The sequence below is a fragment of the Ictidomys tridecemlineatus genome, chromosome 10, assembly GCF_052094955.1.
Source record: "Ictidomys tridecemlineatus isolate mIctTri1 chromosome 10, mIctTri1.hap1, whole genome shotgun sequence".
Classification (NCBI taxonomy): Eukaryota; Metazoa; Chordata; class Mammalia; order Rodentia; family Sciuridae; genus Ictidomys; species Ictidomys tridecemlineatus.
This window is the reverse complement of record NC_135486.1, coordinates 86,789,308-86,816,006: the sequence shown is the minus strand read 5'-3', so window position 1 is coordinate 86,816,006 and position 26,699 is coordinate 86,789,308. Positions and strand designations below refer to the sequence as shown.

The following is a 26,699-nucleotide window of genomic DNA, read 5'->3' as shown; positions in this document are numbered from 1 at the left end:
CAAAACTGAAACAGAGTGAAACAAAATTGGAACAACAAAAAATCATTATAGCCTTTCTATCCTCCTGAAATGTCCATCCGTCCTTTCTCCCGATCTGTTCCTCAGATGTGAGTGGTTTTTCTTCCATCTTACATATCTCCAGGGACAGGCAACTTAAAACAAAAGTGAAGCAAAACAAAAGAAGAATTTTAAAATGGCTACCCATCCTCTCGCCCTGCCCTCAGGGCGAGCAGTTTACCTTATCACTTACCCTCAGTCGTTCCCCATACGGGCCACCAAATGCCGCAGTCTGGCTGGGCACAATTCAGGAGCCACTTGTCAAAAGAAACAAACTTTATTTTTAGAACACACACACCAAACCACAAAGCTCCTCAGGAAAAACCTTCAGAGCCGAACTGCCACCACTGGCTTCCCATAGCCTCTTAACCTCCCCCACTCCTCCTGTTCTTGAGGCCGATTGGCTGGGTCGTGTGGGCAGAGCCAAAAAATGTCCCCCAATGAGCAGCTCTGTGGTCTGAAAGGGCGGGGAAACAGCCCAATGAGCATCATCGCAGAGGAGACAATCAATTGGCAGCTAGAAGTTTGCTGGGGCCGCTGTGAGCCAATCATCAGCTGGCAGCTGGAAGTTTACTGGGGCCCCTTTGGCTGTGGCTCTCAACAACCATGGTTTAATATTAGGTTATTTCATTACTCCCAAATAAACTCCGTACACACTAGCAGTCATTCCCCAATCCTGTTATCCTACTCCGTCCCTATCCCAGCTCCTGCTAATGCATTTAAGTCTCAGTCTTGCCTAATCTGGAGATTTCACAAAAATGGAATTATAAATGCAGTCTTTATGACTAACTCCTTTAACTTAGCATGTTTTGAGGTTCATCTACGTTTTGGCATGTGTCAAAGATGCACTCCTGTTTTCTATTCATTTTAGAGTCTTACTTCTTAAAATTCAATATATAATCATTGGAAGCTAATTTTTGCATAAGGTGAGGGTAGGGGTCCAAATTATTTAAAAACAATTTTTTAAGTTGTAGATGGATACAATATCTTTACTTTTTTTTATTTTTATGTAATGCTGAGGATGTGCTAGGCAAGCACTTTACCACTTAGCTACCCAAGCCCGAAATTCATTCTTCTACTTGTGGATATTTCTTTTACCTTATTTATACCCTTTTATTTTCTTTGTGTGTATTGTTGAGATACAAGCTTAGATTTCCAATTTGCAAACCTTTCTACTTTTCTAATATACTTATTTTAAAACTATTTTTGTGTAAACATTGCTTTAACTAATTTTATTAGGTCATTTTCATTATCATTCAGGAAAAGGGATATTGTAATTCCCATTGCAATTTTTCTTTTGCCTCTGGGCTGTTCAGAAGTGTGTTACTTAATTTCTACATAGCATTTTCTAGACTTGCTTAATCTATTTTGGTAAGTGGCCCTCATGTGTTAAAAAAAATACCTATAGTTGTTTGACAGTGTGTCTACAACTGTCAATAATATCAAGCAAAGGTCCCAGTCATGCCTGTCATATGTGTAAAGACATTGCCACGATTCTAGCCCCTGGCCACTGAGTGTCTCAGCTGAGCTTCCAGACAGAGAAGCAGGCAAGCCATCCCCCCACTGTGCCATTTGAACTTCTAAGTGACAAAATGCGTGAAACTAATACAAGGATTGTCTTATGCCATAAAGTTTTGGAATGATTTGTTGCATAGCACAGTGAGAGCATCCCACTACTTTGTAGGGTAAATGATTATGAGAGAATCTGTTTTTCTCATAATCCTTATGGAATTTAAGGCTGGAGTTAGAGAAATTAATTCAAACAATGTGTGTGTGTATGCATATATTACTTCTGAGGCAGCCAAGATTCAGCCAAAATATTTTAAAAAATATTTTTAACTGGAATTCTAGTAGCTAGTATTGTGTCATAATTCTGAAATAAAATGTTACCAAGTTATACATAAATATCTCATGCCACTTTTTTTTCTTGTGCTAAAATTTACTTATTATATTATAACTGTTTGTACAAAAACAAAATAAAACCCCAGATTCACACAGGAAGTATGCTGTTGAAGGTAAAGTTCAGCTCCAAAATATATAAGAGAATACTAAATGTTTGACTGTTTCACAAGTGAAGGCAGAACCAGCTCTGGCTGTTCAGGTTTCAAACTTCTGTGGAGCAAACTATTAGAATAAAGCAAATCTCTCTCAAGTAAACAGGATAAGGCTTCTGCATCTTTGCTCACTGATTTAGATGGCTGCCACCCAGGCTCTGTGCTTCTAGCTGTGTGTGTTAGTGGAGCTCTTAGGTAAGGTTTGGTTCATTAGAAAAGTTTTGGATACTGTGTTTTTCAGGGTGTCTAGACAGAAACATTTAAAAACATATTTGTTTATTTGTCACTAATGTAAGAATGCAAGGATAGAGTTAAAGAAAAAAGTTTTTATTTAGGTTATCAACTAGGATCATAATAAATAATGGAATATACTAATGTAGTAACAGATGTTCTCATGCATTTATCACATTTATAAATATACAAGAAAGCTGGCTTATAGGGTTGTTGGAACAAATTTGGAAAAGCATTTGGCAACACAGTGAAAGTTAACAGTGTTAAGACTATCAAACATTCTCTTTTCTATCAGTTTAAAAAATACATCCCCTAGACACCTGTGAATAAGTGGGAAGTTTTCAGATAGTTTCTACATTTTGTAAACATGCCAGAGTTAAGACAATTATCAAAGGATCTGGACTGATAAATTGTTATTTATCAGAATTTCTCATGGAAAAGATTTTCAAAAAGAAAAAAATTAATTTCTGCATTTCAGTGTGGAAGCTGATATATAAGCCAGAATCAATCAAACGATAAAATGTGGCTGAATGAAATAAAACCCAAAAGTTTATACATAGTGATTTTGATACTTATCTTATTGCAAAAGTGATGAACTTTGATTAAAGCTTAATTTTGCTAGTAAATTTCAACACAAAGGGTTAAAATAGGATAAGCTTTAAGGTAAACCTTTAAACCAAATAATAAAACATCTTAAACACAAAAATGTGTTTTTAATTGTTATTTACAGTTAATCAATGATACCAGTGTTTAGCCAATTGCCAGTCATAAATCCCTCTATCAACATCTGTTATTACAATCTTCCTTACAAATACTTAGGGAAATCAGTTTAGTGAAGGAGAGCGATCTGTGGTCCAGAGTAACTCAATGTACGGCCATTTGGTTTGGAGACAGCGTTTAATAGGTGTGTCATCTGTTTGTAGCATGGGATCTTCAAAACCCATAATGACTGCAGTTCCTTCTACATACATTACCTATTGAAAAAAGAAAAAGCCACCAAGCTCAATCAATATTCTTAGTAAATTCTTCTGTGAGACCATTTTTATAGGCTAGCAAGTTATTATATAGGGTTTTATGTGGAACTTCTCATCTATTTTGACAGAAATTATGAGTAAGAATATTTGCTTAATATGAAAATAAATTTTCAAAGAGATAGTGATATAGATTTTAATTGCTAGCTGACCTGATGATGTTTAGAATAAAAGTATACGTGAATCACAAGATACATACAGACTGTATTTAATAAGAAGAAAATCATCCTTTAAATAATTATTTAAAGAAAATTTCAATTACTATACTCATTTACATCACTTTTATTATTGTATTCCAATCTCATGAAATGGAAAGCCATAACAGAAATATAGCTATCCATTTTAAGGAGGGAAACTTCCATTTGCTCCTTTCAATCTAAAGACTGAATTTCCAGAGCTGAAGACAATTTGCATGTTTGAAAATTAAATTTGTTATTAAGTATTGCCAAAATTCAGCTCATGAATGTATTTTGTTCTGACATCTTTTTAAAATTTTTTCTCCCTGATTTTTCATGCAGTACAATCAAATAGTAGGAAGAGGCTGATAAATCAAACTAGCCAGCACTTATGTTCTATGTGATCATTGCCACTGCATATAAAAATGGTCACTAAATACTAGAAAAATTGTATTCTTATTTCTTCCATTTCAAATAAAATACATAAAATGTTTTATGACATATTGCACCAGTGGAAACCCTAACTCTTTACAAAGGGTTCTCTGGGTACATGAAAGGAATGGTCATTTATTTATTTTCTGTACCAACAGAAATTCTAACTATATAATTTAATAGGAATATATAAATTGCCTTCTTCTAAAGTATATATAATGACTTTTACATATTCATTGGTGGATACACACGATTATATAATAATGTTCTTTCAATATAAAAAAACTTACTTGACTAAGGAGTCAAATATCAGCCTTAAATGATAGTTCCCTAAAAGACACATTATTTCTACATCTAAAGTATTGCTAGGCCAGATAATTTGGTTTCATATATCTATTTTTTTTTAGGAAGTTCTAAAGACATTTTCTAGTGTGAATTTTTTAAAAAAATCTTATTTTGGTTAATATGTAAGTTTGTTTCTAGTGTCGATGAAATAAACTTACTATTAAAACTACAACTCTCACTTTTCAATTCCCCAAAGCAAAAGAGTCTTTTCCTGAGGAGTTCTCTGCAAGGAATGTAACTCTCAAGTTATAATATTTGACAAGTAAGACTTATTTTCACAAAGAACTTCACTTGCTCAAAACATGGAGCAGAAGGGCCTGGACAGAGTACTGTGGCCCACTTCTGGAGATCTCAACTAGCTTTTGTTATTTGGAAGATCAGGCATAGTAGTCCCCTTCCCTGTTTCCTTCAGATGTTTTTAATACACCTCACTAGCTCCCAAGTAACTGCGTAACATTATACTTCTGCAACTTAATGACACATTATGCTTTGCTTTATAGTTGCTATATACTACTGTCATGTTAATATACCCTGTTTTGATTTCTGATCTTTGTTAGTATGCCAGATACTTCGCACAAGCATAATTTGAAAACTTACTATACACAGGTAGCGTGGCCAAGCAGACCAAGGACAGGATTGGGAATCAGGAACTCAGTTCCAATCCCTGCTCTGTCAATGACTTGCTGTGTGACCCTGGGTGAGTCACTTAATCTCCCTGTCTTATCTGTAAAATATGGATAATATTTGACTACCTTGCAGGAACTGTGTAGGTGAATAACTAGTGACTATAAAGCACCTCTATTTCAAAGCTATGCAAAACTTCAAAGTCCAGATGAAGCACTCATTAACACACATTAAGAAATAACATCCACGTTTTCTTATTGACAGTTTGTATTTTCTGCTATAAGTATCAATTAATTATTTTTGTGAAAATATTTTGGATCTAATGGAACTTTCCTTTTATATTATGAAAATAAAAGTAAATTTTAGTATTTTAGATTTAACCAAAATTATGTATTTATATTATAATCTATTTTCTGTTGCCATTTCCAATTTAAATAGTTATAAAACCAGCATGCATAGATCACATTAAAAAGGCATGTTAGGGATTATTCCTTCTAATATCAGCTTTATTTACCACAACTGTTTTTTGAATAAATACAAACATAATAGACATTACATGTGTACACAGAGTGGTATTTCATTAAAACAGTGAAGTGGTGAGACAAAACTTTTGCTTAGAACACGTGAGTCACCTTCATGCCTTTGAGTTACAAGGAAAAGAGCAAACATAATGGGGAAGAGGGCATGTTCTGGGCTAGATTCCTTAAGTTTCAATCCCAGCTCTGCCACTTTCTGGCTGTTTGACCTCTGACAAGGTTGCTTACCTGTGCTTCAGTTCTCTCTTCTATAAAATGGGTATAAACAGAATACTTCCTATAATTCCCGATAAATGCTCAATAAATGCTAGACATTGTGGTTATTTTAATCCTTTAAAATAGTTTTCTTAAATTCTATTGTCACCTCCTTCTGCATTTAAATGCATCTGTAATGACATTCACTATACTAACCATAATGCCAATTTAGAAATATGTACAAAGCCAAGGGTAACACTATGCATGTAGATGCAGTTATTTTGTCACAGTGAAATATTGCTCCAATTTAGATCTTCAATGTACCGTATCATGTTGAACAAATCGGTATGACTAATTCTAAAATATGTTTTGATAGTAAAGAGACTCCTGGAATAACCTTAGGTAACAACTTTATGGGAATCTGCTGTTGCTATATACATATGTACTTATTTCATCAACCCAGTTGAAGACAAATTGCTATGTGAATTATCTTACCTTTTCATTATAATTTGATTGCTTCAATCCATTGTAGTGGTAGACAGTAAAAGATTCTGGACCACTGGAGCCCTATATAAATAAATTACTATTAAAACTTTATATCATTTTATCAAGCAATGAACATAAAATCAAAGTTTCTTAAATGCTCATCCTTTCATTGGGGCATCATTCGACAAAGCAAAGAACTTAAATGGAGTAATTCCCAGAAAACCAAAAAGCTGCAACAGGTGCTTCTGGAGAAGAGATTGGGAAGAAGGAAGTATAAATTTTCACATAAGCTCTTCTTCACTTATGCTTAGCTATGTGCATGTATTATTTTATAACACAAAAATACTTAACTAAAATATCTCCCTACTTTTCTTCTTTGTAATAAGTTGTTCCTTTCAATCAATATGGAAGAACAGTGGTATCACGCTTGCACAGACAACACTTATACAATGCACTGATATGCTTCCAATTTAGTCTACAATATTGAGTTATGGGTTTCATTCCCAAAAATATCATTTGAAAGCTTAACTTTTAATTCATAAAAAAACACTATGAAAATAATAGCCATCTTAAAATTTAATAATTATATCTTATAAATTTCCTTCAACCATTTTTTCATTTTTACAGTTTTTCTACTTGTAGAAAAGGTCTTATTTTTTTCTTTTATGATTAAATTACTGGTACTAATACATTTCTTTTATGATAGAGATAGAAAAGAAATTGGCATTTCAACTGAAACAATGAATTTCAATTTACAACATGTTGTCTGATAAAATGACCACCAAGTAACTATTTAAGTAGTTCAGTTCAGTAGTAAAATTCTTAGATAAGAAGACAACATAGGATATAGAATTAGTTTGCCAGTGACACAGACAAAACTCAAGGGTTTTGTGACAGGCTTATATTCTAAATAAATGAGCGACTATCAACATTCTACAGAAGACATGTCCCAGTATGAAAAAGCATAGCTCTACTGAAACAAAATTCTACCTTTTCTTCGATTCAACTGAGATTCTCCTGGAATTTAGGTTAACTAGTAGTGGCTCCTACTACCTATAGGCACCTTTACCCTCATTTCTCCGTATTCACAAAATTCTTAGAAGATAAATACTAATCTAGTAACAATAGTTACACATAACAATAGTTACACATGAGAATGAACATGGGGATGAGAGGGAATGGAGGATGTTTTTAATTTCATATACTTTTGAATTTTATCCTTGTAGAAAAAACAGTATGGTTATGTATAAATATCGGTGACTGCAGTATCCTTTGTCACCTTCCCTGCTCCAAGCAGCCATCACTACTGGCACGTGTGTATACCCCAGGCAATGCAGCACTGCACCAGCACACACGGACCCACTAAGCTCTGCATTAATGTATTGGTACACAGGGCTCTGACCTCTCTGCATGGGGAAGTTCTTTACATAACAGAGCACTCTCAGTCTCTCATATACACCTTAGGACATTTTAAAGAAATAGGAAAAAATACCCAAACCATGACAGATGAGGCCCCTCCAACAGAACAAAATAATAAATGTATTTCTTCAACTATGTTACCTGATCAGGAAAAAATTCTTGAAGAAATGGACCCAACAATATGATTCCTAATCCTTCTGGATCTAATTTATTCTTCATGAGATTTATACTATAGGAGAAAAAAGGAAAACAATGAATACCAAAGGAGGAAGGTCTTATTTTTTTTCTTTTATGATTAAATTACTGGTACTATAACACATTTGACTGCCAAAAATTCTAAAAGCTGTTCTTTTCAGGATCTTAATGACAAATACACAGGAATGACATTTAATTTGCCAAAACTTTGTTATTTTTAAACCAGAGTAATCTGTTACTATTTAAAATTTAAATTATGATGATGACTTTGGAATATTTTTGTTCCTTATTAGGTAATTTAAAAACCAAGGCTTAAAAACCCAGTCTTGTTACCTCCCAAAGGCAAATTTTCTTTGCTTCACAGGTAAGCCTGAATTTAACAACGAAATGAAGCATTTAACTTTACAAAAAAAAAGTTCATGTACAGCCTAAGAAGAAAAACATGTCAAAAGGCGTAGTACATCAGATAATCAAAAATGTTTTGTAAAAAAGGTTATTTTCAAGATCTGAGACAGTCTTAAAATGCTTACTTGAAGGTTGAAGAGGAAAGATAATCACCAAAGAGCTGAAGTATAGTGAATTAGAGTAAGTGGCAAGTACTTTATTGGCCCAGCAGTAGTCTAAAGAAAATAGAACTCTATGTAATCTTTGCCATTTAGGTGAAGTCAAAGTTATTAAAAAGTGTTATGTATGACTAGAAAGACGATATGTTAAAATGGACTGAAATCTGGAAGGTTTTAAGAAACAAAAATGGTCTTTTCAGAAAAGTTTTATTCTCTCAGCTATCTCAAACTATAATTCCAAGTTAAATTTAGCTCGTTATATAACAAGTAAAACACTGTGTTTGGGGTTTCACTGGGCACTTCTCCTCTTAGGTTCAATTCAAGTTAAAATGAATCTGGACATCTTCTGTGGCTCAAGCTCTTAAGAGATGGGCAGCAGATGCAGCCCATGACATAGGCCAGATACAGTCAGGGGGTTTGACTTTCTGACTGGGAATGTGGGTATTTTGTCTGGGTCAATGACAAGGAGTTTCTTTCTTAAAGGGAGTTTAAGCTATCCCTGTAAGGGTAAGATTTGCTTTAAGGTTTAAGAAATCCATATGTGCACTGCAGTAGCCATGTCTCCTGTAAACTTCAGGTCAGACTGTATCTTATGTGTGGTATGGTGAGTAGGCTATTTGCATCCTACAGCCATGTATCTCTTCTAGGACACTACAAAAAGGACATGATATTTTAGCAAGACTGAGCAAGGCCAGGTTATGACATGAAACAAATGGGTACATTTTATATTTACAATATTTAACTTTTTAATATATTCTAGATTATGGGCTATCACATTTTATGTGAATCGGTCAAACTACAGAAAGAACTTAGTCCAGTTTTACAGCTACTTCTAAGAAAACAATCTGATTGAATCATCTATACTAACTATAATTCAAGGCATACTATGTATTCTGATGAAAAAGGGCAATTACATATATGCATGTATCCATACAAGAATTTGAAAATAACAAAAAGACCCTTTCTCCTTCATCATCCCATCTTAAGAACTATCAGTAACCAAGATTGAGTTCAGTTCTCTTTTGAAAATTAGAGCAGGGCAAACAAGATGGTCTCTATGTGGAAATTAGTCTGGAAGAAAAACAGTTACTTACTATTTTATCATTTATCAGACCAGTTCAACTCTGAATTTCTAAGCTAAAATAATTTTGTCTAATTATTGAGAATGGGTAAAATAAAGTTTTAAGATGACTGAAACATTAATTCAGATGTGATTAGTTTATAAGTATTCCACATTTCCAAAAAAGCAGACCTGAACTTATTTAAAAATAGGACCAAATTCTAAAAACTATGTATACTAATGTTTCATGTTGCTTTTGCTTTTACTGTTCTGTAAGCTAAAGTTTGTTCACTGTCAGAAAAACCTTGAAGAAAAAATTGTGCAGAAAAAAGGGAAAAATTAGGAGAGATGTAATACACATACCTACTTTATTATCAACGAGAAAATATTTCTTATTAAAGATCCTACATCTATGAAGAAAGTTATGTTTTATACATTGTTAAATTTAGAGGAATAACAAGATAAGACATAAAAGTAATACTAAAATTCTGTACCCTGAAATATACTGAAGTCACTCACAAAGGGTTAAGATCAGTTAATCATTTAGAAAAGTCAATGTATTTAGTCATCTTTATTTAAGATTGAAAATTACAGGCTTGCTGGTTCTTTTATTATTTCACAGAAACCATAAAAGAAATAAAATCTTTAAATGGAATACCTGTACTTAAAACTTAAAGACATTTTCAGCACTTCAGAAAAAGCAGCAGTACGAGGTGGAAAAGGAAGCTCATTTTAAATATGTTAAGTCTCTACTATCATAATAGATTAGTTTGATTTCTTTCTAAATCTTTATTTTATATAAATTGATAGTTTTTACAATGCAGGCTTAACTTTTTTAAAAAAGATAAATATAATGTTTAAAATATAATGGAATCTTTTTGATTTTACAAGATGACACTCCCTATTTAGCTTACTATTCAGGATCTGAAACAAGGTCCAATGCTTTCATTACGTCTTCTAGAAGTGAATCAGCTATGAATCCATTATCTGGAAAAAACAAATATCAGAAAAAACTTCAAATAAGAGTTTACCTCAAGATATACTAGTACTGTTAATCAGATTCCGGGGGGGGGGATCACATAAAAGGAATACAAAAAATTAAGGAATAGCATATTAAGTTTACTTTTTAAAATAATAATGTCTATTATTTCCAGATTCTTTTATTTTAGATTTATAAGGCACATGGACAAAAGACTTTTTGGGGGGAGATTTCAAATAAAAAAGTTAACCACATAATTTCTACCTGAAAATTCCAATGAAACCTTAAAGTCAAATTACTTTTTCTTTAAACAGTCTTACTAATCTGTAAAATGGGTAAAAGTTTTTTTTCTACTTAAAATTATAACACCTTATTAGGTGTATCTTTCAATAAACAAAGTATTTCCCATTAAGAAAATAATTCCTTTTCTCACAATGTTATAGAACATCTTGAAAGAATGTAGTGACTATTAGGTAATAGACATCTTAGGAAGAGATATCCTATAAGAGGCTTGATGACTGAAATAAGAGCTATAGATTTAATGAAAAAAAATTGAAGTTGAAATGTAGAGTAGAATCAAATGTTGATGATGGCTATTCAATGGAAAAAATTTTTTTTGGCTTGATGAGGAAATAGCATTGCCAAATGGCTCAAACTCTGATGATGTAATAGTACATGACACAGAAAAAACCTTGTAGGGTAGTTAGAAATGATGGTAGTTTTAAACAAGCAAACTGTTTATTGCCTTAAATGTACAGTGCTCAAGTTCTCTTAATCATCTACTCATTCCTAAAGACTGTCTCAGCTTTAAATAAGCATCTTTTTTCAGGCTTTAGTTGATTTTTAAAAAATCTTGCCAAGGAGAACAAGATGTCCAAAAGCCTTGCCTCCTATAATCAAACTACAGAATGAAGTGTGTAGTTGCCCATTCAGACAGTGTGCACTGTCTATCAAAAAGGAAATGAAGTTATAACAGCACAAAGGTCTTTTTCTGTTCTTAAACATCATTAAGCACTTGTTTCCCCATCTGAAGACAGATTTGTCTCAACTTGAAGGCTACAAATCATATAGGAAAAAAAGTACAATTTTTTGGCAAGAGTTTAGAATAATTCTAATTTGTCAAGTTACTGATAATTTGAAGCAGAGAGAATAAATTATCTGTTTGAGGGCACATTTGAAAACTTTCAAGTTTTGTGGGCATAGTTTCGATGAATTTGAAAAGTAGAGAAAAATTATGTTGCTTAGTTAAGCCACAGTTAAAATCTACAATCTCCAAATGCAAAATTATTTTTTTCTCAGGAGATAGGAAAAATTATTTGGATAAGTTTCTGTGTTTATAAGCTATCATGTAGATCTACTTGCTATTACAAGGTTCTTTAGGAGGCACTACAAAGTTCCTCTGTCCCATATCTGATCACATTGATCAATCTACCTCCATCACTATTTTTTTATTTTATAAAACTCCTATAAAACAGACATTTGAGTACAAAACCACATAAAACTCCCACCCCCAAAAGATGCAATAAATAAATGCAATGTGAACTTCCTTAAAAATGCATGCATGATGCTTTGCATTGGCCTGATGCCGATTCACTTTACTTTTGAGACCCTGAGCCACATATACTAGTGTTTATTTTCGTTCTTGACTTGGGATTGCTCAATAAACTGAGCCAAGTAATTAGATGTGAGATATCAAGGTCCTGCTAAAATAAAAATTTCTCATTTGGAATGCTACCAAAATTAACAGTACAAACATATGATTTTGATCTTCTAAGTTAGCTTCTAAGAAATGGAGGTTACTCTAATTGTTCAAGTAGAATGAAAGTCAATATCAAATCCTTATTCCACTAAATTAATAACAACAGTTCAAAGAAAACTTGAGTTAAAAAGTACTACTTGAAGATTTTAGCCTTTAAAAAAAGACATCGGGAATAGTGAGGGGAAGAAAGTATTTGATCTTGTAGAATATTTAGACAATCTTGGTTCTTACTAATTGGTATGTAGTTCTGGAGAAGTGTCACAAAGTTGTTTATTTTTGAAGAACAATGATGATGATAGAATCCCTGCCTATCTCCTGGATTTATGGCAAAGTTTAATGGGATCATGGATGCAAAAATGTAATATGAATTGTAATGCTCCATGCAAATGCCAGTCACTGTTATTTTTAGACAGGTCCCACTTATAAGCCAGATTTATGTCACAGAATCACTTGCTTAAAATATGCAAGATGCCTGCACTAGTCCAGTAATTTAATTCCCAATATGCCTATGGCACAGTGTGTGAACAGTGTTCTTACAGGTTAATGCAACTGTCAGATACCTGAGTAGCAGCCAACAGTGGGAGATAAAGTGGTATGGTGAGTGAGATAAAGATACAAAAATACTCATGGGTACCAGAACTCCAGTTCCCTTTTCATTAGCTCCTCTCTAGATCAATTATTCTTCAAGTATCTAAGGAGAGTGACAAAGGACAATTGTCCCCAAACCAGTCTCTGCCAAATGGAAATTGAAAACTACTTAGAAGCTTGTAAGACAGTATACTTAGTGTTCTGAGCAGGCTTGATTTGCTTATATTGTGAAAGCAAGGTATACTATGTTTAGGAGGAAAAAAAAATCAAAATTAGTAGAAGAGCAGATTAGTTTGTAAATGACTGTTTGTAAAGACTGAAAGTGAAAATTTTCAGTTTTTAAGAAAAGTTTAACTTTCTAAACATGATTTATCATAAAGATGATCTCTGAGGTATCTGATTTTCCTTGCTTTTTAATCATTGTTTATAGTCCTATTAAGCTGACACAAAGGAAACTTTATAGATGAAAGTAATTTTATTTAATCAACAATTGTCTTTAGTAGGAAGAGCAACTTTATTTTCATATTGTATCTCTCATGATTAAATTTGAAAAAATTGCCACTTATTATAAATTGTGATTATTTGCAATAAAAGACATTCTGATTTTGTTTGGTAAATGTGCAAAAGAAAATGAATAGTTCAAGTATCTCATCAATGATTTAAAAAATTGCAAAAAGTAAACACGCAAATCTATTGCTTATGACAAGGTCTCCTAAGGTTTTTAAAACCTTAGTATTAGTGTATGCATCGTTGAGTTTTTTTCACTCAGCCTTCTAATGAGCATTTTTGAATGTTCAGTCTCCTCTGTTTGTGAACACCCCTTGCCGTGAAGGTATTTCTTGTGCACTTGTTCATTAATAGTTCTCATCTTCAAGATCCTCTAATTTTCTCACTGCATGATCATTTTCTTAAGAAGCTCATTCACCCACAGTTTCAATTCTGATTCAAAAATTTTTACTAGTGAAACAAACATAGCCGTATCCAACACAAAAGACTACAAAATCATATGTTTTGGTTTTAGAATGTGCTGGATAGTTACTTGTGTAAGAATATGATTCATATTTTGTAAAATCACTTAAAAAATCTGTACCATAAAGACCTGTCATGCCATCCTGCATACCTCAGGCTATAATGTATTCCATGCTATAAGGAATTCTCTTATACTGTAATCATGGATAGAAACATGCCCCCACAGAAGTCCTGAAACAAAGCAGGCATATGTATGTATGTGCATGACTGTGAAGTGACACTTTCCATTGAGATGTCAGGTATCTTAAAGTAGGTTAGAGATGTTAGGAAACAAAGTATTTAAATCTTCAAGAGGGTATACTCCAGGAAAATGCTCAACTCCTCTGACATATATTTCTTCTTCTTCTTTTTTTTTATGATGCTGGGAATTGAACACAGGGCCTTATGCATGCAAGGCAAGCACTTTACCAAATGAGCTATATATCCCCAGCCCTGAAATATATTTCTTTAAAATATAAATTCAACAATTAATATAATTAATTTTCTCAGTTATTTCACTAACCTTGGACCTCTAGGAACACTTTGAAATAGTAAACTCTACCTAATTATTTTTCTTAAAGCTTTTGTTTCTACTCAGGCCAGACAATAGTTACTATCTCAGACCTATCACTTTCTTTTCTGTTATCCTCCATTTGCCAAAAGTGCTCTTTCCCTCCAAAGTCTTCATGACAGCTCTCTAATTTCAGTTCAATTCATCACAACATTTCTTTGAATCTTGTACTATACTTTTTATGTCAATTTTATTTTCATAAGAAATTGTTACTATTTTTCAAACCATCTTAAGTTTGATGATTAGCTCATATATTTTAAAACTGTATTAATAGAATTTATTTATTCTTTAACATGATTCAGTGGTAGGAAAAATTTTAGGATATAAATTCCTTTCACTTCCTTATCTAAAGAAGTAGAATGAAACATTACCAAAAGATTAAAAGATTATGAATTCTAAGAGGAAACAGATTTTTCTTAAGTTAGAGAAAAGGTATAATGAAAGAAAGAAAAGTTAACATTAAAAGTTAACATATTGGTAATATATGTTATTTTTTTGGTTCTCTTTTCATCATTTTCCTTTAAAACTTTTTATAAATTCAATCTATATTTCTTTTCAATAAAACTCAGGTAAATATCAATATGCTTTGAATATATAAAGACATAAAACAGTTCATAATCGGATCTTTTACCTTCTGGATCATAGGTTTGAAAAACTCTCCTGGCTTGTTCTGAAGGAGCTTCAGGAGCAACTAAAGCCATATCCTGAAAAGATAAAACCATGCTATCAACCTGCTGCACCATCATCATCACAATAAAAATTAAATACTAGGTCAGGGAGAAGAAATGATAAAAAGTCAGGAGATTTTGATCTACTTATGTATCATAGGTGTGTGACTAGATAAGTTACAAACTCCCTAGGCCTTCATTGTATATGTGAAAAATGGCAATAATACTTCAAACACAGAAAAGCATTGAGAAAATACATGTGAAGGTTTATATGAATGTTTGAAGAGTAACATTATACAGGTAGTTACTATAAAAATGCAATCTAAAAATCAATTCATAAATTTCTTTACATGATTAGATAGGTATTAAGAAATATAACACCTGTAATCCCAGCTGCTTGGGAGGCTGAAGCAGGAGGATTCCAAGTTCAAAACCAGCCTCAGCAAAAGCAAGGTGCTAAGCAACTCTTTTGAGACCCTGTCTCTAAATAAAATACAAAATAGGGCAGGGAATGTGACTCAGTGGTTGAATGCTCCTGAGTTCAATCCCTGGTAACCCCCTCCCTCCCAAAAAAGAACTATAAAAAAAAACATTCTAGTTTTCAATACTCAAAACTAAGATTTTGCAGCAAAGATTTATAAAATTACACATAGTAACACATTTGAAATTTATTACTTTGGTAAAATCATAACTCAGCAATACCTAACCAAACAATAATCAATGAAATTCTGCATAAACAAATTTTTAACTTTCCTAACTCATAGGGAACATCTTAAGGCAGAATTATTCCTTTTCCCCATAAAATAAATGATCTATCATAACTAATTTATCACAGTGAGCATTACTATTACAATTCTATAGCACAAAATTTCAGTGTTATCTTTGATTGATTCACAAAAGTTTTCTTCCAAATACCCAAGTCACTGTAAAATTTTACTACTTGGTTGGCATGAATGTAGAATCTAGGCTCCTATTGTCTTCTGGTCATAGCTTTTGGTTAAGGCTTCACCTATAAATGTGCTGAGATAAAACTCAAAGAACAAGTTTACCTTCTCACCATCTCAAATCCTTCTAAAGAAGTTGTGAAACATAAATGTTAAATAAAATTTAAAATGCTGTTCTCCTATGGAAACAATTTTTCTAAGAAACATACTAATTTTTGTTGTAATTCTACATATGTTCTAGTATGAGCTTTAGCTTCCTTAACTTTTTGTACCCCTACTTCTTTTTTCAATTTCTCTTCTGGGATAACTTGGAATTTGTGGGTGAATAGTGCAACTGAACTCCTGATTGAGGAGAAGCTCAACAGCAGATCAAATTTTATTCTGTTCACAGACAAATGAACAAACTAAGAATTACAGCAATTCTTACCCCTGACCATGAGGACTAGGTTCCTGAGAATCTTAGTAGCACATTTGGTTTTTATGAAAAATTAGAAATAGAAATCAAAACAAGGCAAATTATGCAAGCTTTTGCATATTTTTATGTATTCCAGTAAAAGATTTTTTTGGCATTTATAAAATTTGGTAATGTATATTGTTTCCCATTTACCAGCCATTAATAGAAACTTGTTGTTATCTCCTTTCCTGCATTTTCAATGTTATTTTACTGATAATACACATGTTTAGGGACAAGTTTACTTTCGGTATAACTTTCAATGCCTTTCAGATTTCCTTTATTGCTGGATGCTTCAATTGTGTTTAATCTTTTAGCTATTATAAAAAATGCACCAAATAAATAAGAACATGTAATTTCATACATTTGTAGTTGCACTAAAAGGTATCAACAAAATGAGATTGCTGGGTCAAAGGAAGAATGCTTTTATAATTCTGGTATATGTCACCATAGTCTTGACTTCATGTTTGATTATTAATCTATTTCCAAACAATATTTCTTAAAACCTCTTTCTTTTTTGTAATGCATCACAAATATAGCCTTTGCTCAGTAACTTTGGACCACAGCTAGTAGTGTCAACTCTCAGATTCAGGAAGCAATCAGTAACACTGGTTTATAACCCTTCTTCAGTTCCCTTATTAATTTCAAACCTTAGTTGTAAAAATTTCTACATCTACTCTAGAATAATTTTTATATTACTTGTTATATCCCTATTACTTTCTTTTTCAATATTCCCTTTTGAGAAAACTGTTGAAATTTGAAGATGAACACTACAACTGAACTTCTGGCTCAAAAGCAGACCAAATTTTATGCAAAGAAGAAATGTATACAGCAGGGGATAAAGATATAGTCATTCTTTCTATTCACAACTGTTCCACTTCAACCTTTTTTTTTTTCAAATAAATGATGAGGAAAGATATTTAATGAATTTTAAAACATTATTTAGAATTTATAAGTATTACTTAAAACTACAATGTAAATAGAAGAAAAGAAAAAAAATGTTTTTTTCCCTTAGTTAAAAACAATATTAATTCTTCCAATCCATGGATACAGGATATTTTTCCATTTATTTGAATCTTCAATTTCTTTTATCATGTTTTATAATTTCCAGTGTGCATGTCTTTTACCTCCTTAGTTTTATTTCTAAATGGTTTTTAGAGGTAATTATTGTGAATGGAAGCACTCTTGATTTTTTTTTTCAGTTTGTTGTTAGTGTATAGAAATACTTATTTTGTGTATAGGTTTTTGTATCCTGCAAATTAACTGTATGTGTTCACTAGTTTTACCAGTTTTTAATAGAATCTGTAGGGTGTTATATATTTTTTAATTTTTTTATTTGTTCTACTTAGTTGTACATGACAGCAGAATGCATTTCCATCCATCATACACAAATGGAGTGCAATATTTCAATATTCTGGTTGTACATGGGATAGAGACACAAAATTTGTGCAATCATATATGTACCTAGGGTAATGATGTCCATCTCATTCCACCATCTTTCCTACTCTTATAATGCCTCCCTACCCTCCCCTTTGCCAATCCAAAGTTCTTCCATTCTTCCCATGCCCCGCCTCCCACCCCGCCCATTGTAGATCAGCATCCACTAATCAGAGAAAACATTCAGACTTTAGTTTTATATATAAGATCACGCTATCAGCACACTGATAATTTCAATTTTTCCTTCAGCTGAATGCCTTTTAATTCTTTTCTAGCCAATCTGCTGTGGCAAGGTCTCTCAATACCTTGTTGAATAGAACTGAGCATGGATGTCCTTGTCTTCTTCCATACCTTACAGGAAAGACTTTTTAGTTTTCCCTTTTGGGAAGTAATGGGCTTCTTGTATGGGACCTTTACTGTGCTGAGGTAAATTCCTTCTATGCCTAATTTGATGAGTTTTATCATGAATTGATGCTGAATAATGTAAAATGCTTTTTTTTTCTCTATCTACTGAGATGATTATACAGCTTCTCTCCTTCATTCTGTTAATGTGACATATTTATTAATTTATATATGTTGAATCATCCTTTTGTCTCATGGATAAATCGTACTTAGTCTAGTGAATTATCCTTCTCATGTGTTTGCTGAATTTTGCTGATAATTTTCACATGTATATTTATCAAGAATAGTGGCCTATAATTTTCATTTCTTGTAATATCCTTGTTTGGTTTTGTTTCATAAAAGAGCTTGGCAGATTCTCTCCTTTTTGATTTTCTGGAAGAATATGAGAAGGAATGGTATTAGTTGTTTTCTTTAAATGCTTAGTAGAATTCAGCTGTGATGCCAACAGGTGTCAAGTTTTTATTTGATGGAAGATTTTTTTTTACTGATTAAATCTCATATGTGTTATTGGTCTGATTTTCTATTTTTTCATGATTCAGTCTTGACAGTTGTATTTATCTAGGAAATCCATTATTTTTCTAGGTTATTCAATTCGTTGGTATATAATTGTTCATAATAGTCTCTTATGACCATGAATTGGAAGAATTAGCACTGTTAAAATGTTCATATCACCCAAAGTGATATACAGATTCAGTGCAATCCTGAATAAAATTGTAACCTCATTTTCATAGAAATAGAAAAATCTTATTCCTAAAATTTATATAGAACATGAGATCCCACATATCCAATATAACCATGAACAAAAAGAACAAAGCCAGACACTATTTTTAAAATGTATTACAAAGTTATTGCAATTAAAGCACCATCTTATTGGCAAAGAAACAAAACAACAAAAACAAAACACAATTACCAATGGAACAGTATGGAGAGCCCAAAAATTAACCCTCTATGTCAAAAGGGAGGTCTTAATGAATGGTATTGAGAAAATTGGATTTCCTCATGTAAAAGGACAAAATTGAAACCTTACCTCATCCCATATACAAAATGAAAGAAAACTTAAATATAAGACCAAAGACTGTAAAACTGCTAGAAGAAAACAGAGGAAAACTAGCAATGACATTGATCTGGGCAATGATTATTTTGGAGTTGATCCTAAAAGCACATGCAACAAAAACAGAAAAATGGGATTACATCAAATTAAAAACCTTCCAAACAGCAAAGGAAACTGTATAAAGACAACCTATAAATCAGGAGAAAATATTTATAAACTGTACATCTGCTAAAGGATTACTTTCCAAATATAAGTATATAAGGAGCTCAAAAAACTCAGAAGAAAACAAAAAGTCAATTAAAAATGATCAAGGTATCTGAATATTTCTTAAAAGAAGTCAGACAAATGGAAGCATACATATGAAAAAATAATATCACTATTCATTAGGAGAATGTAAATTATAACCACATGAGATAATATTTCACATCTGCCACAATGGCTTTTGTTTAAAAATATTTATTTTTTAGTTGTAGTTGGATACAATACCTTTATTTTATTTACTTATTTTTGTGTGGTGCTGAGAATTGAACCCAGGGCCTTGCACATGCTAGGCGAGCGCTCTACCGCTGAGCCACAAACCTAGCCCCACAATGGCTTTTATAAAAAGATGAAAATAACAAGGGCTGATGAGTAAATAGAGAAAAGGAAACCCCTTTATATTACTGGTAATAAATGTAAATTAGCATAACCATTCTGGAAAACTACACGTAGGTTCCTTGAAAAATTAAAATAGAACTAATGGGCTGGGGGGATATGGCTCAGGTTGGTAGAGTGCTTGCCTTGCATGTACAAGAAGGCCCTGGGTTCAATCCACAGCACCAAAAAAAAAAAAAAAAAGAATTAACATAAGATCCAGCAATATCACTTCGGGGTACTTACCCAAAAGATCTGAAATCAAAGAGATGTGTGTTATTCCAATGTTCTTTGATGCCCTACTCATAATAGCCAATTATAGAATTAAGTTAAATGTCCCTCAACAGATGAAAGAATAAATGTAGTATATAGAGACAATGGAATACTACTTAGTTTTAAAGAAAATTATTATTTACAATAACATGGAAAGAACTGGAGAACATATGCTAAGTGAAATAAGTCAGGCATAGAAAGAAATATTTTTTGTCCTCACATATAAGAACTCTAAAAACTGAATTCACAGAAGCAGAGAGGTAGAGTGGTGGTTATAGAAGTGGAAGAAATGGGGACATAATGTCAAAGGGGATAACATTACATGCCTGAGTAACTTTTTTTTTTTAAAAAAAACTTCTATTACATAACATGGTGAATACAGATAATAAATACTGGTCATTTCAAAATTGCTAAGAAGGTTAATTTTAAATGTTTTCACCAAAAAAGTTAAGTATCTGAGGTGACAGATCATTAATTAATGTGATTTAATGACTCCACACTATAGTCCACATTGTATTACTTTGTATCCCAGGAATTCATATAAGATGTCAACTTATAATAAATAATAAAACACTCTCAGAATACAAGTAAAACAAAACACCTCTTAGGGGGATGAGATGGTGGACAATATTATCAAAACATTTCTTCAATATTCCTACAAAGTGATGTTTTGGGAAAAGTTGAGAGAAGCCAGGAAGATTCCACATTTTTAGCCACACAAAAAAGTTTATATCAAATACTTTGGCATTAAAGGTTTCAGAAAATGCAGGAATGGAAGATGGACGTAAGAGAACTGCCTGATACTATGTGTCTAAGTTCCAAAGGTTACAAATTAAAAAAAAATGTTTTGCTAATCTAGAAAGGAATTAATTTAAATGAATTCTAATGAAAAGTGCACTATATATTTATTGCCTCTGGTTATGACTTTGTAAAAAGAAAAAAAAAACTCAGCAGAAAAACAAATGACTGTGGCTGTGTTCCAATAAAACATCATTTTACAAAAATAGGTGGTGGGTTCATTTGATCTGAGAGCCAAAGTTTGCTGACTTATAACATTTGTTAAGTGTTAAACATGCTTCCTTTTATTCTACAGATATTGGGGTGTAAATATGTCTTAATCATCTCAAGAGCCAAAATATCTTCTTTGTAAAGAAGATATTGGCTATTGTCAGAAAGAAGAAACAATGTGGGGAATTCTAGATAGAAAGAACAGAACTGTGAAAGGTAGGAAGGTGGGGAAACTGGAAGAGAAGAGGACTGATAGGAACTGAAAGAGAAAAGGGGAAGAAGCTAGAAAGGGAAATCAGTTCTGATGGAAGAATGAATGGCTGTGAACTTTCAGAGTTTTGAGGTAATGGTTAAACATCCATGTACAACAAATGCAGTTATCTTCATGCATGGCACATTATGATATGTGAAACAAGTATCTCAAAATTCCATATGTGGGTAACAACAATAAAACCATATGTTACCAACCTAAACAGAAACTCCCCTTTTCCTTCCAAAAACATCCCAATTGTACTGGCCAAGTCCCATATAATAAAAACACCAAATGTAAGTGTTTCAAATAAAGCAAAGTCTTGAAGAATTGAAAAATCATGTTTTGCTCTGTTGGCCTCAGTGATAGGCCAATTTGTTAAATTCCTTAGGAATTAACAGGCAATTTGTTAAACTCATTGGGAATTAACTCTTCTTAATCGTACCACTTATTTTAAGTATGTTTAATACCAGAAGGGAGAAGAAGGGAGGGTGGAAGGGATAACAGTAAATGCTAATGAAAATAAGTTCTCACCCACAAGTCTTCCAAAGTGAGCCTGACTTACTTATTTGAGTGTTTACAATGCCTTCTAGATTACTATAGAAAAATAGTATCAGTGAAAGTTTTTTATATAATTAAATGTTTACTGATGAAATCAGAATTTATAAAACCACCCTCTATTGGACTAAATTTTAAATTTTTATTTAATATAAATTGCAACACTAATTTTTACCAATTTATTTGTAAAAAATTTTTACCAATTAATTTAAACATCTGTGAACAAGCTTCCTAATACAAAGATTTGTAGCAGAATGATCCATGTTGCAAATTTGGTAATACACTAATAATAAATATAGTGATTTGCTGTGCAAGTGTGAACAGAAATAAAGAATTTCATTTAATTCAGTGTGTTTTATAATGCTAAAGCAAAATATTTTGGAGAGGTATTATAGCTCCCATATTTTTCTTATGGTACATAAAAGAAATAATTACAAAGGATAAAGTGAAATAAAACTTTCATATAATACCTATGTAAATGTGAAGAATATGAAGAATATTCTACTCCTCAGATTTTCCATTTCTAAAACTTAATATAGTAACAGCTTTAGATTTCATTGTTAGAATTATTTTCCCAATCTATCCATGCAACCGTAAATTTTATTTTTAACAGTCAAGCTTATTAGATGGTAGACTTAGTTGATGCACTTAAAATCACAGTTTAACTCATAAAAAAAACATGTTGCTATATTTTCATGAATATTTAAAAAATTATCTTTAAAAATTAGATAATTTTCTTATTACCTAATATGAAGTTCAAAAAATGCACACCAATCCTTTATTCTGCTTAAATTAGCCACTGATTATAATTAAGATTCCAATACTGTAATTCTAAATTACTGAAGTCAGTAGTAACTTTCATCCCTAGTTCCATTTAGAAGAAAATTTTAATAAGAAAAGCATCTAAACTTTTAGTTACTATCAATAGAAAAACATCAAAAACTTAAGAGATAAATATTTAAATACTGTTTGCTTTTAGCTATATAAGATGACTCACAATCAAAATGATTTTATCCTAAAAGCAAATCTCTATATTAGTCTGATAAAAATTAGATTCTTTGGTCAGAGGAATGTTAGAGTAAACACCTTCTATTTAGCCAGTTTATTGTTCAAAAGGGATTGCTAAAAATTAAGGCTTTACACGTTATCTAACTTCACCCACCTTTAATTGGTAAAGTGCCACAGAAGAAAAGGAGGGATAAATTCAAGGCGTAATGGGACTATCTTATATCCTATAATTGTGAATGAAATATCCTTTTTTCATGTAGCTCTCTGTACTATCAAGATAATTATTCACTGATCACCATAAACCTTTGAAAATGTGCAACACTAGCTATCCTTTTGAACATGTAGTGAAACATAAGGACTATGTTAGCTAAATATAAGTAGATTATTAATAAAAGATCTTTAAAGTTTATTCATTATACTTTTCACTATTATCAAGAACAATCTGCTGTCATGAGTAATTAAAGAACCTCCAAAAGCCTAACCTAACTTCAGGCATATAAAACATATAAATAAATGACATTTTAGCTTGCAGACTTTTTATAGTGCTAAAAGCCTCTTCAAAAAACAAGCTAATTGGTGTATAATTAACTTTTAAGTAAAATTTTACTTTAAAATCACCTTATAATCTGCTTAATACCAACTTTTTGCCCACCAACTATACTTAGAATCTATTCCCATCATTTTTATAAGCCACTTATCAAATATTCTCAAATATCACTTGAACATAGGTAGGACAGAATTACTTTTTCCATTATTTTTCCAAAAACATACAAAAGCCCCAGGCCATCTCCATTGAATACTACAATTTGTGTTGTATCAGTAAAGTCATCAGGGCAGGCAACAATGAAAAACACTTTGAAGATCTTTGTCCATAAAAATACTCTAAATATACAGTGGAAAAAAGGCAGTAGAAGGAATGGCTGATGGACATGAGCTACTCTTACATTATACTCATCACAGTTATTAATGAGTGGGCCTTTTCTCCCACTATCGTGAGTACATAGCTTACTTTGAAAATCCTTACAGCTCTTCTCAACTGATTTCTGCTGTAGGACAACTAATGCCTCAAGTTGTCTACTTTGTGAGTAACTCTCCTATGCATCTAGGATGCTATTATGAACATCTCTGGGAAAATAGTCTTTCAAATCACTGTTTACTCTCGTTTATGTAAACACCATTTAAGAGATGTCACCTGTTTTCTTAATAAAATACAGTAGTGAAAAGGCTAACTTGAGCATATGAATATCCAACATAATTAAAGAAAAATGACTTTTACAGATGGCAGAAGTTAGCATTATACAAACACAAAGGTAAAAGGCACACTAAATCTGAAAAAATTTCTCTTTATTTCTAAGAAAAGACTCTTTGGATCATCAGAATTAAACTCTCTTAAGTCACCAGGACACAAAGTAATCTACTGTAGTAGATGACATTATTGTTTCCAATTAATTGCTCCTCCCCTTCCTTAAGAGGATTAAATATCACTGCTTCACTGCATATTGCTGAGAACCTGAAGTCCCTTTCTATGGGAAGGGTCAACTCTCTTGCTGCAGTTATATCATGTTTGGCCAGGTGACTTGTTTGGGCCAGAGACACATACCTGGAAGTGCCATTATGTTATCTCCCAACAGAAGCTATAAGAGTTCTGTCAAGTTTTGTGGAAGTCCCATTCTTACCCTCTGTCAGGAGTGCTACATTTTCCTTCAAGCCACATCTTACAGTAAAGGAAGCACACAGAGCACACCTCAGTCAATGTATAGATGAGAGAAATAAACTTTGGGGTGTGTGTTTAGGTGATGTGCAGAGGGAGTTGTAGTTACCAGTTCAGGCAAAAAAAAAAAAAAAAAAAAGTGTGGGGGGATTATGATGTAGAGAATTTAAATATAAGAGACTTAATTAAATTCCGTTTATCACCCCCAGTAGGCATTTCTAAACACTGTCCTGTCAGTAGTCAAATATTCCTCCTTCCCTAGAGGATGGACAGCTCTTGTTGCCCTCTTCTTTAATGCCATTGTGGAAACCTCTGAAATTTTAGAGTTGTCTGTTAACTAAAGCAAAAGAATTAAAACCTGATGTTCTGGATGGGCTTTAATTCTGCTTGTATCACATGAATGTTTGCTCTTCCTATTCACACCTGATATGCTTTTTCCTCTTTCTCCTCATGCTACTCAATGACAAAATTTAAACAAAACTACGAATAAGGAAATCTCAACATATGCAGACTTCATGTGTTTCAATATGAAAATGAATGCCTAAAGAGATTAATGAAACTGAGTCTACTCAATACCAATAATGTATCCAAGGTAGGCCTGGATTAGTATGAATAAAAAGAAAAAGATATTCTCCATCCCTCCCCCAAACAATTCTTTCCCCCTAATATTTTAAAAAAGGTTTCAATGACTGAAAAACAATCACAGTACTCAAATTTATAATATTTAAAACATTTCATCATAGTTTGAGAGAAATTGATTGCTTATTAAGTGATTTGCTCTACTTTAATAAATTTGCATTGCATTCATGCTTTGGATATTCATGTTTTTTGTCTTTTATCTTAAGATAAACATTAATATAATGTGAAGATAATCTGGGAATAAATTTGGTTATTCAAGCTAGTCTGATATCTGAACCTCCAGCCTCTGACTCCATCCTAATATCTTCTAGCAAAAGGATGGTTTAACTATAAAATCAATTGCAACTCTCCAAAAATAGTATGATGTTTCACATATCACACCTCTTTTTCTAAACCTAGAATACAGCTGACATTTCATATAATTCTAAAACTTATCATGTTCTTTCATTCAAGTGTCAATTCATCTGCATCCACCTCTCCCTTCAGACTCTACTCCACTCTAGTAAAATGATTTGATTTCATTTTCCTATAATTTGTTCATGACTTGGAGATGACATTTTTTAATTGGCCACAGATTATAAAATATAGATGAAAATGGTACTTTAGAGATTGTTTACATCAAATAGTGAAACATAAATGCAAGTAAGATACTTAGCATAGTTCCCAACAGAAAACACTCAGTAAATGATTAAAAGATATTATTAATCCTTACATTTCAACAGTATTTAATACAATGAGAAATGTTTGCTATATTAGGTAATGTGGAAAAGCAAATCAGGTGCTCTCTGTCACAAGAAGGTAGGGCATGGAAAAAATAGGAACAAAGAAGTAGAAGAAATGACAACCATAATGCAAAAGCATTTCAAAATTAGACCATGAGTGCCAAGCAGGAATTTATAATCACATTCTAGGCAGAGGGTAACAAACAACAACAAAACAAATCAAACTTATTAAGACTTAGTGATGGTCATACAATGAAATACCTAAGATTTTGCCTTAATCTGCTATCAATTCTACTGGCTACAATTCCACGCCCCCGCCCCCCCCCAATTATGGACACAGCTAGAGGTGTTGACTCATCAACACTGATCCACAGTATTGATGAAAGCTCATAGAATTTATACATTTTACACAGTTAGGCCCTTCTATTAACAACAGTTTATCTTCTTTAGACAATTACTTGTATTATATTGTAACAAAAAATAAACAAATTCCCAGGAGAAGAGCTCTCTTCCATATCACTGACATGATCAAGAAATAATTAAAAGGAAATGGTTTAGAAAATACCCAAAAACCAAATATACAAATGAGGCAGCATGAGGACATTCAGAGTTGAAGCAAAGAAATATTACATACA

At 32.3% G+C, this 26,699-nt stretch overlaps 1 protein-coding gene across 5 annotated transcripts in view; it reads right to left on the bottom strand.

The window, feature by feature from the left end:
* Window positions 1-2,417: 2,417 nt before the first annotated feature.
* Mindy3 (MINDY lysine 48 deubiquitinase 3) overlaps window positions 2,418-26,699 on the bottom strand; it is an 85,611-nt gene continuing 61,329 nt past the window's right edge. For 4 of the 5 annotated variants that reach the window (XM_005330866.5, XM_040276771.2, XM_078023364.1 and 1 more), the window contains 5 exons: window positions 14,941-15,013; window positions 10,319-10,391; window positions 7,728-7,815; window positions 6,177-6,248; window positions 2,418-3,316 (listed from right to left, as the gene is read on the bottom strand). In XM_005330866.5, the coding sequence (XP_005330923.1) occupies window positions 3,167-3,316; window positions 6,177-6,248; window positions 7,728-7,815; window positions 10,319-10,391; window positions 14,941-15,013 (456 nt within the window). In that variant the 3' untranslated portion in view covers window positions 2,418-3,166. Of the gene's footprint in view, window positions 3,317-4,923; window positions 5,051-6,176; window positions 6,249-7,727; window positions 7,816-10,318; window positions 10,392-14,940; window positions 15,014-26,699 lie in introns of all 5 variants that reach the window. The other variant, XR_005730330.2, reaches the window with a different exon arrangement.